At 38.9% G+C, this 15,601-nt stretch overlaps 1 protein-coding gene across 1 annotated transcript; it reads left to right on the top strand.

Annotated features, from left to right (window-relative positions):
* Positions 1-246: 246 nt before the first annotated feature.
* Positions 247-15,127, top strand: hacd2 (3-hydroxyacyl-CoA dehydratase 2). Its single transcript, XM_008290449.1, has 7 exons — positions 247-465; positions 3,431-3,548; positions 4,426-4,444; positions 7,342-7,430; positions 8,008-8,129; positions 10,936-11,114; positions 12,616-15,127. The coding sequence occupies exons 1-7, from the start codon at positions 341-343 to the stop codon at positions 12,696-12,698; spliced, it is 735 nt and encodes a 244-aa protein (XP_008288671.1). The 5' UTR covers positions 247-340; the 3' UTR covers positions 12,699-15,127.
* The last annotated feature ends 474 nt before the right edge of the window (positions 15,128-15,601 follow it).

Below are 15,601 nucleotides of genomic sequence, written 5' to 3'. Positions count from 1 at the left end.
GAACGGTCAGAGGAAATGACAAAGAGTAGAGTGTTAGCTCAAGATAAACTCTGCTCTGCTCCTTTGCTTGTACTAGTCCAGCTAAAGCGTTAGAAACTGTTTCATTTAAGTAAATATATCTCTTATATTCTAAATAAGTAGTCTAAATGAAAAGCTGCAGTGAAAGTATATTTGAGCAGTTTTAAAGTTAATTTTTCTATGAGCGCGTTTCGAAGCGAAGCCGGAAGTTGGAAGACGTCAGCGCTCTCGCTTCTGGGCGACACTTCCCGGTGTGGCCCCTGTTCGCTTCAGCTTGACAGCCGCTGTCGTCCAGGACCGAAGACCGTTGAGGGTTGCAGTCATGTCGGGAGCTGCTCCGGGGACCAGCAAGGCGGCCCACAGCGACGTGGGGCCGAAGAAGAAGAAGGGACCCGGGGCCCTGGCTACGGCCTACCTGGTCATCTACAACGTTGTTATGACAGCGGGGTATGTAGCGTGTCTCCTCGTGCTAACGCTGCTGTGCTGCTGGAGCGTGTTTGTGTGTTTGTGTGAGAGCAAAACTAAATATAAGGAGGATCCGATTGAGTTCTAATCTGCTAATTTCGTGCAGTTATCAGTGTAAACACGGGCAGCGTGCTGTGCAGCGAAATAACTTTGAATCTCGACACCCAGCGGCTTTATGGAGATTAGACGAGCAACAGACAAACCACCTGGCGTCCACATGAACTGGGACTAATATTAAGACAGATGGTTCATTGTCTGCAGTCTTGTGCCAGAAAGTGCGCGTCTTCATCGTGCATTGTCATGTTAGTTTGCAGGGCAGTGACTAACGTTAGGTTTTTATGTATTTGCACAATGTAAAATTACACTAAATGAACTGTACAAAATCATTTGAAACAAATATGGGCACTTGAACGCCTCATCTAATGCATTTTAGTGAATTTCTGCATCAATTCCTGGTGGAAGTGTCTATTTTTTATTTGATTTTCAGACAAGCATAAAAAATAGAAACCAGGTGAAAATTCAAAATATTAAGAAATATGTCTGGATTTAATTCTGTTCACCACAATAGATTAAATTGATAGATTAAGTAATAATTAATTTTTTTAAAGACCGAGTGCTTCAGAAAACAGATTAAAGACAAATGTCCTAAAATCTGCGCTTGTGCTTTAAGACATAGACTTTGATGAAACTGTAATTTAATTTAAAAGTGCACAAAAGTGTGATAATGACTGAATTTGTACATTAAAATTAAACTATGTAGTTAAATAACTGTTCTCTCTGGCTCCTCACATGTAGCTGCTTTTATTTGTGTGATTATGATAATATTCTTTCTTTCTTTCTTTCTTTCTTTCTTTCTTTCTTTCTCCTCCAACCAGGTAGTTAATCAGGCAAAAATAGCAATAATGAAAATGATTGAATTAATTGCTTTGAAAATTGACCTTTTGTTAGTCAGATTTGGGGATTTTTGAGAGTGAATTTGTTTTGGGGGAAAAAAGGCTCTTTCCCGCCAACCTCTCCTCTAAAAGCACATGTTTGGATAAAACTGTACCTAATGGATCTTTAATTATATTGCATTTCATTTCTGAATAATGACTGTCCAACATGCATTATTTTGCAACCTCAGACGAACAGTTATCTTGAACTATGAACCAAGAAATCTCTCTGCGCCTCTTTTATTGCTCTGATTGTTAGACTGTTGCACAATTGAATGGTGGGCGTTGTTGGCTCGCTGTTCCAACCAGTTAGGTCACATTTACCCCGCTCCGTACTGATGGGATGTACAGTGCTTGCTTTGTACTGAACACAAGTTAGTGTCGGACACACACGTTTTTGCAAATGCTGCCGTAGCTGGAGAGCAGGCCTGCTCGGTTTCTGGCCAACTGGCCCTGATCTTGATATTCATCACTGCTGCAGAGTGAGACTGAAGCCGAGTAGATACAAGTCAAACCAGACTGGGAACTGGAACTTCCAGCCTGATCAGGCATCCTTTAGCAACACTCTGGCAGCTCGTAACTGTATAAACTATGCACTGCAGCTGACTTTTAACCTCTGCCTCAGTGAGTACACTGTATTAATATAATAATTGTTGCAATGTGCAACAATCCTCCATCTATTATAATATGTTTATCTGGCTTAATATGAACTCTAAACCCAATTTTAAAGATTTACAAAAAGTAAACAATGATAAACTATGCCATAAGATGATTAGTGGCTGTCAGTATTTCACTGTAGTTGATATATTTGTATGAAAACAACGTGCCCTGCAGTCTGTACAGCAAGAAATGTTTTACAGGCTGCATTCACTGCTTTTAATACCTGAACCTAATTTTTCTTAAAATAGGTTTATTATGATATATTGATTGTTTTTATTTATCGTTTAAATAACTCAAGTTCAAGTGATGTTTACTTGTGTTAAAAATATTGTAGAATTTTCCTTACTTTTATTATCAGCCTTAGTAATTAAATGTCTAGTTCTAATCTAAAACATTTTCAACTCAGTTTTTAACTATTCATAATAGTGGCGTAATGTGTGATCCTAAAATTGGATATGATATTCGTGATTTAGTTTAATACATGTTAATAATTGTCTTTAGGTACAAGCTCTCTTAAATCCAGAATGCATCAACCTTTATTTTGAGTTGGACTACATCGAGCTATGGAGGCTCATTTTGGTAAGGAAATGAAAAACACTGCTGCATAGATATGACACTGGGATAGTAATAACAATAAATAATGTAAAAAGCAAAACTGATAATATAATAACGGCATCAGAGTAAAAACATAAGGAATCAACTGAAGTAAAAATAAACAAGATAAAATTGAAATGTTGTTGCCCAAAAGGTAAAAACGAGTCCAGCTTGTGATTGTTCTGCAGGTTGTTATTTTAGGTTGCTGGTGAACAGGGAGTAAAACAGGATCGTCCAAGCTCAGTAAAAAGGGTGTAAAAACCCAGTAAGGGCCTTACAAATAAATAAAGCACAGTATCAATAACACCTTACAGAGAGTAAGGCCTCCCAACTCCAGCATAAAGCTCACAGTGATGACAACCAGTAATAAATCCTAATGCAGAGTGATAAACAGTGTTCAAGAATCAGCACTGACCGATGTATAAAAGGTCACCATAACACAGCACTGAAAGAAAAGTTACCTTAAATAAGCGCTTTTCTACAACGCAGCAGAAAACATGATTTATTCCTGTTAAAGAAACCAGTTTTTTGACAGAGCTCTCAACTTAAATGATCAGAGTAAACTTGTGTTCAGTTGCGCAACACAAATCCCCTGAAGTTCGTTATTAATGTTGGCTTATTCATCATCGAAACGCTGGCTCCAGTTATCTGTCACGTTGACCTTCCTTCCACAGATTTCTGCTTCCACGATAACACCATTCGGTGAATCTCAGTTTTGCAAATAATTCCGCTGTGATTTAGTGTTTTCCTCTGCTCTCCAGGTGGCTGGTGATTGCTGTGGGTCTGGTCCGAGCCTACCTGGCCAGAGGAAGCTACCATGGGCTGTACTACTCCATAGAGAAGCCTCTGAAGTTCTTTCAGACTGGAGCCATTCTGGAGGTGAGATAAGCACGGAGGGAACAGCGACACTGACAAAACCAAATATGCTATGTGTTAATACTGAGACAGAGACTTTTTACAGTGTTTACTTTGTATATGCAGATATTAGGGATACTACAATTTCATTAGTTTTTTAATCCAGTCTGTTGCAAGAGCTAAAAAAAACCCTATCGATCTAGGCTGAGTCTTGGATTCTGTTATCTCTCCAGTGTTTGGTATGTCCTCTGTAACATATCAGCCTGATAAGCTGACGTGCCTCGCTGCACTGCACTGAAGGCACAGAGCCAAAAATAAAAACATTTTACCACCACTTTTTATAGGATTTTTAAGATCCTAAAAATATACTGTGGTGGAAACTCACCAAATAAACAAAGCTCCCTAATGTTTTTTTCCAAAAAAGGGAGTTGCAAAACTAGGTGAAAGAGCATCATCTTGTTTCTTCACACATGTCGCTGGCACACACACACATGTACAGTGCAGAGGCTGAGCAGCTCGAGGTGTCGTGTTGATCCTGTCCAGACACACTGTAGCTCCGTGATCCGAGGCTCCGCAAATCTTCAATTTGTCAAATAACGTGTGCACGGGCTGAACAGTTCAGTGACTCAACGCCAAACACATTATGTAGAAATTGTGAGTCAGATTTTGTATTCCAGAGCTGTGCAGGTTATTAAAAAAAGAAAGAAAAAAGTAGAGAATATTACTGGGAAAATAATGACAGTAAATTGGATTTTGCAGCATTATTTCAAATGCAGGATAGTTTCTGGGCATGCAGGTAAAAAAATTAAGTCTCAGAGTCGACCAGACTGTGTTTTATGAGTTGAAATAAACTGTTCCAGGGGCAGATTGAGTAATTTTCCCTTATCTTCTCCTTTCACAGATACTGCACTGTGCTGTAGGTGAGTTTCCCTTCAGCCTCCACCTCCACCTCCACTCCTCTCCGTCAAGCACAGATTGCTTCAGGGAGGGATTCAGAAATCATTTTTGCTATTTATTAGCGTGACACCGTATCTGTTATTACAGCTGGAATTGTGAAAATGTTCAGTTTCTATGTCTTTGCTTACATTTCGTGGCATTGTGAACCCACAGACCTTCACTTCAGTCATAACAGCTTTAAGTGGAGCCGTCTTAGCTGCAGCTGACAAATTAGAATTAAAGTACAGACGGGTGACAGTTTAAAGGAAAAACTTGGAAGCTGTTGCGTCTGTACTGTGCGGGAGGGTTCACTGAATGCTGTGACGATGATCAGAACGACGTGAGTCATATGATTTTGCCTTTCCAGTCACCAGAGCTCACCCTAAACAAACACCTGCGCAAGATTCCTGCATGTTAAAGTTGAACTACACTCTAAACTGACAGAGCCGCCGAGGTCAGCATTATGTAAATTTCTAAGTCTGACAGACAGACACTCGGTGTGTAATATAAACAGCATCTGTTAGACTATTTCAGGTACTTTAGACAGAACTCAAATCAAATCAGTAAATGAGGGAGAGAACGGTGCTCATCCTCTCACATGTACTGGAGATTATATGCCAAGGAGCATTTAAACAGACATTTTCTAATTTTGCAAAAACTTACCTTGAGTTACCATTGAGGCAAGTTGAAATATATCTTCTTTCATCATTTAAATTTACTTTTTCCATCATTTTAATTTAACTGTAGCTGGAGAACGCAAATATCAGTTTTGCAAATTGTTCAACAGACACATCTGGCATTACTGTAAGCAGCAGTGAACCAGGAACTCTGAGCACAGAAGATTTACAACTAAACATAAAAGCAACTGATTGACTGACACATAAATAAATTGTAACCTGAGAGTTTACAGTAAATTTTTATTTCACGTAGATGCAACAAACTCATCCAGGTTGTTGTTTAGCTCCTGACATGTCGAGCAGAAAATCACGTAGATGTTTTAAGTTCACCAAAAACTCCTCAATGAGGATCAAGTTCATCTGAATTTGTCGATATTTTGTTTTTGTTTTCTTCAGTGCAGTGCTGTTTGTTCCCCTGGTGGTGTCATGTTAAATTCTGCACAGTTAGTGTAAGGAGTCTGTACAGAATCAGAGCTCCAGTTGCCACTTTGTGCATTTGAGGAGCTGAATGACAGCATCAACAATACAAATATCTTAAAAGTTGATTTCTTTGCAGACATTTCAGCTCATTGTGACGAATCAGATAGCAGTGATTATTATCTCAAATTGAGATTTTAACTGTAGTTACGACTTTCAAGATTGCATTCGTGGCCGTAACTCGGATGTAAATACGTGAAGACAAACAAAGCCTTTTCATATTTCAAGTGTTTGCCAGAGAGTGGAAGCCCAGAAGCTGCTGGCTCTCGTGGTGTTAATGCGATGAGGAGCGAGCGGCTCTCGCCTGGCTGCCTCGCTGCGGTGCACAGTCCATTCTCTTCATTATCTGGGATTTGAAGCTAAAGCTAGCTGACCTTTCCCACTGTAAACAGGCTTCCTGCAGCTGCTGTCTGCTCACAGCACACACACACACTGAGACACGCATACGCTGAGCTCCAGGTTCCTCTCTGCTGGCAGTGGGAGATACTGCATCTTCATTTATCAGGATCCGTCTGGGAGCTCACCTTGTCTCTTATCAAAAAAAGAAATCGTATCCTGTATGCTATGTTCACTTACTTTAAGGTTTAGTGACAGCAAAGTTAGGTTGCTGGGATGGGAGATTTAAGCCCAACGTTTGTGATTACTTTGGATGCATTGATGTAATTTTCTCCCCAATTCCACTTCTGATATCTAAACTTTCATTCTTTGATTTAAATGAGGCAAGCTCACGGCACCTTTTTAGGTTTTTTGTACATTCTTATGCAAGTCTTATTTCTTATTTTTCCAATTCAGCGATACTAGAGATGGAAAAAAAAAGGAGGAACAATTAAAGTTCATGTTAAGCAGTCATTAATATGTGTTCTTAGTTTGTCACACTATAGAAAACTGTGTTAGTAACCACCCAGATACAGTTCAGTGATTGAAAAAATAATCCACAATTCTATCAAATAGGTTTCGAAATCATGAAAAGAACAAGTTGGAGGGATGGGACGATGACGAGGCTTTGTGCTTCATTAGCTGATTGTCTGACATCCATCTTATCATTTTTAAGACACTTTAGAAAGGCGACGAAGCTCTTCTGCACATTCTGACATTCAGGGAAGATGCATGTGCTGAATAAAAGCAATGCTAACCAGTTGTAGCCTGCGGTAGGTGTAGTGACTTGTGAACCACTGATGCTAATGCGCTCTATTTTTTTGTAATGGAAGACAGAGAGCTCATGTCAAATATGACTCCTATGCATCATCAAGCCACTATTTCTGGCCCAAGAAATCCTGAACACAAAAATGATTAAAACTGATGCTGCATAGTTTGTTCATAGATTGTTTAGGATGAATTTTCTGACATGAGTAATGTGTTTAGTAAGAATTTTCCAAATTTCCTTTATATGGACTTTCTTAAGTTGACGTCCTTAAATAGCTCATATGTCAAGGTTTGATTCCAGCTGTTTGGGTTGAACCAGACATGTTATGAGTCTTTATGGCTAGAAGCCTGTCAGTGACCTTCAGCATCTAATCATCTAAGGGTTGGTGTCATTATTACAATAAAAAAAATCTGTAACTTTTTTGAATTAGACTTTTGAAAAAAAAAACAAAACAGCATTCTAGTTTCTGGGTTCTTGAAAATATCCTTGATGATCAAACATACACTCCTCTGTTCAGTGTGTGCAGCTAATAACCAGCAGTCTTTGTATATATTCAGGGTTTGTGTTTTGTCTCTCATGCCAGGAATCGTACCGTCCTCTGTGGTCCTGACTGGATTCCAGGTCATGTCTCGGGTCTTCCTCACCTGGGCCGTCACTCACAGCGTCAGGGAGGTACGCTGAGTTCCTTTACGTTCTCTACGCTCTCGCAAATATGAACCGATCTTCAAATATGCAGTCTTTCTCATGGATCGACACGGCAATGTAAATATGTGTTCATGTTCAGAAGTGACCGGCTGACGTGCTGTTTGCCCTGTTTGTAGATCGGTGGGGAGTATCAGTGTAAGTAACAGGACGTGGTCTTGCTGTAGGGTTGCAGGAATGAATCTGCCGTATTTCAATCCTGCAAATACTTAACTTGTGTTGGTTTTTCTTTCCTCTGTGTGTCTGTTGTATGATACGGTACTCACATTTTTCCTCAAGCTGTTCTCTTCTTCTTCTTCTCTCTGAATGCGTTGTAGATTTTGAGTTTTTTTTTTCCTCATAGCGCTCTTTTCGTTTTAACATCTTCTTTGTACTGGTTTTGATCTAATACCTGAGGACCGTCGGCCTGCAGTGTGAGCATCTGAAACAAAACAGCATGTGATGACAAGCTGACGTTAGCCTGCGACAGGGCGACTGCTACAGCATGATGTGACCTCGACTGTTCTGCTGTCCTCCTCACGTCATCCTTTCGTGCGTGTTTCTGCAGGTCCAGAGTGAAGACAGCGTGCTGCTGTTTGTCACAGCTTGGACCGTCACAGAGATCATCCGCTACTCTTTCTACACCTTCAGCCTGCTCAATCACCTGCCTTACCTCATCAAATGGGCAAGGTAGGACAGTTAGCCTCAGAGTGTAAAAACAGAGCATCTCAAGAGCTCGTTTTCTCCTTTCCTTTAGTATGTTATGGAGCTTTTGTTGCATAGAGAAGATCCGCAAACTTCCAAAAGGAGTTATTCTCTCACACATAAAACATTGCGTCTTACCTGCCTCAAACCCCTCGTCTTCTGTTACTTATCTGTGTCACCATGTAACAGATTTGCATCACGCCTGCCAAGCATAGATCTGGGTTTACGGCACATAACCAGCACTGTCTTGATTTTATTGGGCCAACCGACCAATCAGAGCAGACTGTTTTTTGAGAAGAGGGCCTTAAAGGGACGGGAGTTAATAAGAAGGTGCTGCAGCAATGTACAATATGAGAAAAATAATGTCTTTTTTTTGAAACATTAAAACCAAATCTAACAGACCCCAAAAATCAAGTTTCATACCTGTAAATTTGCATCTTGAAAGCTCTTTAAGTCTACCAGCTTAAAAGATGGATGAACAATCCTGTCGAATGAGTGTAAATGAGAATCAGTTTTAAGTAGGTTTTCACTTACAAGGAATCTGACGTAGTGTTTTGGTGCATAGCATCAAAAAGTCGAGCATTTTTAAAGACGATGTATTGATTAAAAACAGAAGAAAGTGCTGCAAGTCAACAGACAGCATAGTTAAATGTAAAGTAATTGATGTATTTACAGTGTGCAGACATGTGCAAATTGTTTACCTGAGAATGCACAAAATGACATCATATGTGGTGTAAACAGCTAAAGATGTGCAAAGGACACGAGTAATCCCATTTAAAAAGGTGTGCATTCTAATCCTATGTTAGTGGTGGAGGGTAGATGAGATTAGGAACATCTCCAATGTTTGGTTAGATTGTTAGTCACGTTAACTTTTATTAGACATTTAAAGCTATGATTTTATTGTTTTAATACTAAATTCACACTGAAACTAACTGTCCTTATTGTTTACTGAAGTCTCGTTTTATAAGATCAGCCATCACCAACAGTGAGATATTAAACTTGGAACGAAATATGACGAAAAAGCAGAGAACCCTCACATGTGAGAACTCGGAGATGACAGTGTTTTGGCATATTTTGCTTGCAAATGATTATTGTGATCAACTAATTAGCAAAATAGTTGTGTTTTGTATTAATATCGATCCATCGTTAGATTGTTTCAGCACCATCTTGTATTCTAGGTGTCAGGATGACGTAACCACTGATGAGAGGGGTTTACCTCTATTTACATGAAGCAAATATTTGTGCTCTATGTTTCAGAAATATTAATGAAGGGATTAGTTGGTTGTCAGAAAGTTTAAAATAAAAAAACAACGTACCAAACATTCAGTGTTTCCAGGCATTTCCCATATGAGCATTGGCTTTGTTTTGCTTTTGGATATCAATTTAACAAAAAAGAAAATGCTATCACAGTCTTCCTCGACTATGTTTTGGACCGTTGGTTGGAAAAAAGAAAAAAAAAAACTAAAATACTAAACTTCTTACAGGTTAATAAGGTCAAATAACCGACAGAGTAATGAAAAACTATGTCGACTATTATTTTTAATTTCCTATTAAAGTTTGTTGTATTTTCACTGTTTGGCTTTTCATGGAACAAAAAGTAATCACACATTTCTTATTTCTTGTTTGGGAGTAATACATTGCCAAATTAATGACTTTTTAAATGAGATCATTTGTTATTGTGCTGTTTTCATCACCTCATTTACATCCTAAAACTGATGTATGGCTCTTGTTGTTACATAATAAAGATGAAAAGGTTGAGGCAGATTGTAAATGGGACACTGTTCTCCAAACACTGATTTCAAAGACAGAGTCGTCAAACCTACAGAAAATCTTGTGCAGTCTCCACAATAAAAATCTCTGTCTTTCTATCGGCCTAATAGGATTTTTCTGCATCTACAACCAAGGCAACAGTTGTTAAGTGCCTCCCTCCCTGCGGCCTTTGTTGCTAGGTAGCAAATGAGACCAGTGCTATATTGGTATTCGACTTTCAGTTTGAGTTGCACCCTGAGAGACAGAAAAATTGGTCGTGCGTCTGTGGAAAATGCAGCGAGGGATCAGAAAAGACAGTCGCCGGGTTTGGAGTGCCCGTTAAAGACGAGGCAGATGTTTTCTTTCTCTGTCTTTGATATTGATTCTCTCAGTAGAAGAAACAGAGTTCGGCATATCGCTCATATTTTAATGCGAGCTTTCGCCTTTTTTCTCCCCAGACGGTCCGACTGCTCAACACTTCAATGATTAAAAATTTAAAAGCATGAAGAGGCTTCCTTTAAATTCGATATTTCCTTGTCAGGCAACACATTGTGTGGTCTAACTTTTATTATCGCAGTGTGTTTCATATAATAATGTACATCATGGTTAATAAGTTATGGATTTAATACCATAATTACAGCCTTTTCGCTCTTTTGTTTTACTTGAATCGTTGAGCACATTCTCAGACGCCTCAACTTCTCCTTTGAAGAGATAAAACTGTTTCTGGTATTGCTGCCTCTGGCCAAAACATTTTTATTCTCCTCTGCTCTGTTTGCATTTTTAAACACCCAAACCATGTCCAAACTATGGATGAAGTGCCTGTTTTTTTTTAGAGCGCTTGTTTCCATTGCCTTTTTTTTTTTTTTTTTTAACTTGAGCTGCACTGATTCTTCTTTTAAAAACAAATCCTATATCATGCATATTTCCCTTCAGTGTTCTGCTGTTTATACTCGCCGCCCACACCTCCACCCCCCTGCTGCAGAGACGATGAATAATAAAGTGCTACGATTTATAATTTCTTTCACAAACCTCCGTGCTGCAGGTACACCTTCTTCATCGTGCTCTATCCCATGGGAGTGACTGGGGAACTGCTGACTATCTATGCAGCGCTGCCGTACGTGCAGAAGACAGGCCTGTACTCGGTCACCCTCCCCAACAAGTACAACTTCTCCTTCGACTACTACACCTTCCTCATCCTCGTCATGATCTCCTACATTCCCCGTAAGTCAACAATCACATTTGACTATTTGTAGCGACGGTAAACACGGAGCAGCGAGACTGACTGTTGCTGCCAGTCAAAATTTGCTTTATATCACAAATGTGGAGTAAGTTTAGTAGGAATGTCTCGATCCCAATCGGTATTAGCACAAACTTGCACTAAATTTTTTGTTTACATCAGAAATAACACAGAATGTGAAAAACCATCGTCATGATAAGAAAATCGATCACATAATTAGCATATTTTTTCTTATAATTGCACGATATCAAAGATGTAATAGCAACGAAACGTGCATTTTTCTTTGGTGGATACAACATGTTGCAAAATTCTGCACTCAGTGGCCACTTTGTACAGGACTTAGCAAGTTCATTAGACCACCTGTCTAATATTCTGAGCACTGTATACCATCCAGCATCATGAAGTGCTTCGATGCAGACTCAGGAATGAGGAATTTCAAACTAAATTCACCTTTTATACCCAAATCTGAGCCACTGGGCTTCTCTGAGAAGTCATAAATAATTCAAGCATAACAGCATAACATTTTACCACTTAAACTAAATTTTCTGTTCAGGAATGCAAGTAAATAACTACAATTTGACCTCCTAATCAAGAAATAATAATGTGCTTTACTATTTTTCTGGGGTTTTTTTGTTTTTTTTTGTAAAAGTAAATTTGAAAACTCATGGATAACTATAATTATTATATTTTAGCATTAAAAATATCATTTTGGAAAGAGCTTCTACATACTGGTGTATTACCTTTGCAGATACATCAACAATGATTTTGGTAATTAACAATGCTGTTAGTTTAGGGCAGATGTAGCATCAACTGTACATTGGGTGGTGGTCTAGTAAATTTGTTCAGCACTGTACATGTAAAGTCTATTGCATTACATTTTTTTAAAAGCCCCAATAATAATTCTAACTTAACTTAACTTAACTTAACTTAACTTAGCTAAGCTAAGCTTAGACCACCAATCAAACTGTTTAGGATGAATATCGGCCAATAACGAACTTATCAGAACATCCTTATTGATAATAATGTTTTTTTTTGACAGTGCTGGAAAGGTGTGAATTTAATCCTGTGTTGATGTTGAATAGAAAAAAAGAGAAAGTTTTCCTTTTTGTATTTTTTTTTTTGTGAGAAAAATGTTCTTTTAAAAAAATACTTTGATGTCAAAGTGAAACTGATTTTTAACAAGTACTTTTAACTAATTAAAAATAAAACCTATTTTTATTTAATAAGGGATTTCTGTGTAGCTGTAGACACTGAATTTGGACTTTTACATGAAGGACACTTTTTTTTTTATAAATACTTGCCAAAAAAAGCCAAATTCAACTGACGACGATTCAGCCTATTGAAAAGCAGTAAAAGGCGAAAACTTCCAATGGGGTAAATGCTTCTCCCAGGCAATGAATGATCGGGTTCTTGGCTGAACGTGTTGTTGAACTGAACTACATTATATTGATTATTGTCGTACTGATCTCTTCTGCGTGGCCACAGTCTTTCCTCAGCTCTACTTCCACATGATCCGACAGAGGAAGAAGGTGTTGGGCCACATAGAGGACTACAGCAAAGTGGAGTGAACCCAGCAGGGTTCGAAATGGATCCAAGCGAGGGAGAAGAAACCAAAACACCCGACAAACGAGGAACAAACATCACGTCTGCTTAATGAAACATAAAGCCCAACCAGTTTCCAAGCTGCCAGCACCGACCTGGCAGACGATCCGATTATCAGACAACTTTACGTTTTCTTATTCCAGCCCTTGTGTAGGTTGTGCAGATGCTCACCAATCATGAACGAACTGGTGTCATGTTTTCTTTTTTTTTGTTGTTGTATTTTTTTTATTTATGAACAAACTGCAGGTATTTTTTGTTTAGTCAGAGAGTTTGCAGCCGTAAAGAAACTGTATTTTGACTCGGGTACAGTTGAGCTGCTGTCTGAGCGGTGAACAGAACTCCGATTGATACACTGGTAGAACCGACAACCTCCTTTTAAATGACACTATAGAGAAGAGTAGAATAGATTCCTCACCTCCCCACGACTTGTCTTTTGGTCTCTTTTTAGGAAGCAGGTTTGTGTAGAATGTGAAGTCTAGTACTGGAAGTAGCTCTGTAGGCATCTACAGCTTGTGTGCGTCGGCGCAAACTGCGGTACAGATTCTTGTTTTCTTTCTTTTATTCAAACATTTGGTTACATTCCTCATTTAGTTCAATAAACTTTTTTTCCCATTCCATGCCTGCATGCTTGGTTTTCTATCAGTTTTTCTCGTTCGTTTGGTGTTTGCTCGGCTCTAGTTGTGATTTCTGTCTCGGTTGCTTTCTCAGCAGTTTCACACTGATTATGTTTATTCCTTAAAAGTTTCCCAACTTTCGCCCAGTGATGATTGTGAGTTGTGTCTTTTGATTTCCTCGCTGTTTGATGTTCAGGTAGTTCACACATGAACAGTTAATGGCGAGACAAGTCGTGTTTTTCTTTCATCCAAGTGAGCACATCCCTTTTCTCTTAATGGGACTGCATTTTCCTCCTTTAATCTATTGAACGTAACTAATTTTAGCATTATTTAGCTCCATTGAAGTGATAATTTCAGCATCTAGAATAAAACATGCACATTTTCATTCCGTCTTTATTAAGCTCCCAGTCTTCACCACATCTCCGATTAACGAAAGAAGTCAGCGTGTCTTTTAAATGGGATGTTACAAACCGTTTATTACAAAAAGAACAATTAACATAAGTTATGGGACACTTAAGCAAAAAACAAAATAAAAAAGAACAGATAGCACAACATGTAGTAGCAACAGTGTTTTCAGATGAAATAAGCTTTGATATGTAACCAACAAAACTGCATTGTAGCCCAAATATGTGTTGGATGTTTATGGACTTTTATTTTGAAAATAGAGAGGGGAAATCACTGTTGTTTGATGCATAAAACTAGGCGGTTATGGTTTATTTCTATAGAGGTGTGTGTGTGCTGAAATGCTATTCCTAAGTGACGTGCCCCCGTCATTGTGGAATCAGTAGGTTTTCTGGACAACTTTGCATTTTTACACTTTGGATTTAAAACCCTAAATGCTCGATATTATGTTGAATTCAGCCGCAGCAGAAAATCTTCTCACCAAACTCTTTTATTGAGCTTCTTTTAGTTAGTGCTCACTGCAACACTGCCCTTCTGAGTACATTTTTACGTCACTGGAGGTCAGCGAATAAAGATTTTCAGCTTTGTTTAGCTTTTAAATGTGTTTTTCATTCAAAATAATAGCTTTTCTCACACCTCTGAAGGTATCTACTAACACAGAAGTCTTTGGTTTTACTGTGTTTGGACACATTTTTTGAGACATTCAATCTCATATCTTAGATTTTTGTCTCCAAACCAGTAAATTGGAGGTGAATTAAATCCTATGCGTTCCTCACAAATGTCAACAGCGGCCTCACTGTTTAGGCAACTTGCAGGTTTTTCTGTAAATTAGACCCTTTAATGTTTTCCCTGTCGCTACTGTCATGTGTTCTTTAAAATGTGACCTCAGAAGCAAAACCTCCTTTAGCTTGTGACTTTTTAACTCAATATCACCGATAACACATGAAACAAATTTATGTTGCTGAAGTCCTGCTTGCTAGTCATGATCATAAACTCCTTTATTCTCGCCAGGTGAGCACCGAGCGGCCGATTCCAGCCTTTTGGGCTCCCTTTATTTTTTTCCCCCCCTTTTCCTCATAAATGGCTGAGCATGATCCGAGATACTTGTTGGAAATGTGTTGCAGGAGCACAAGTGCAGCTCATTAGAAAACTGCATGAAAGAAGAGATCTGGATACCCGGAATGGCGGTCTGTGTTATAACCTAAGTTAACAAACAAACAAACAAACAAACAAAAAAAAGTACAGAAGCATGGCATATGTTACTCCACAACTGGTTCTACTGAATAAAGTTTTGATACAATTGTTTTGCATGGGGCCAGCAGACTTTGTACAGGTATGAATAATGAGTATATATTTACAATAAACCGATAATATGGGAAGCAGATTCACAATTTATTTTTTTTCTCATGTATTTACAGGTATGCACTGGTACACGAATACAGTTAATGGAAGATTGATGAATCCTGTGAGTTCTAACACCTTCCTGATGATTCTGGGGGGGGAGACGGCTAATTTTTCTGCATGCCTTAATGTACTAGTGACTCATTCAGTGGTGCACCATGTAGGTGGGAACGCTGTCGGCTGTACAGTTTAACAGCACTGGAAGGCTTCGCCAGCTAAGCACAACTCCAGAGTGTGTGAAAAGCCATTAGCCACACAGCTTCATGCTTTGATGAAAATGAGTTTGATGCATGTAGCAGGTCGGGATTTGCGCTTCGCAGATGCTTGAGTTCGAGATCACACCCAGGCCTTTGATGTAAAGCAGCTTTACGTCCAGAGTGCAAATACTTGAGGTGCATTCAAGAGCATCTGGCAACATTCAGCACCGTCAAATGCATTCGTGACATGCAATC

The sequence above is a fragment of the Stegastes partitus genome, unplaced genomic scaffold (genome assembly GCF_000690725.1).
Source record: "Stegastes partitus isolate 25-593 unplaced genomic scaffold, Stegastes_partitus-1.0.2 Scaffold674, whole genome shotgun sequence".
NCBI lineage: Eukaryota > Metazoa > Chordata > Actinopteri > Pomacentridae > Stegastes > Stegastes partitus.
This window is presented reverse-complemented; position numbering and strand designations above follow the sequence as displayed.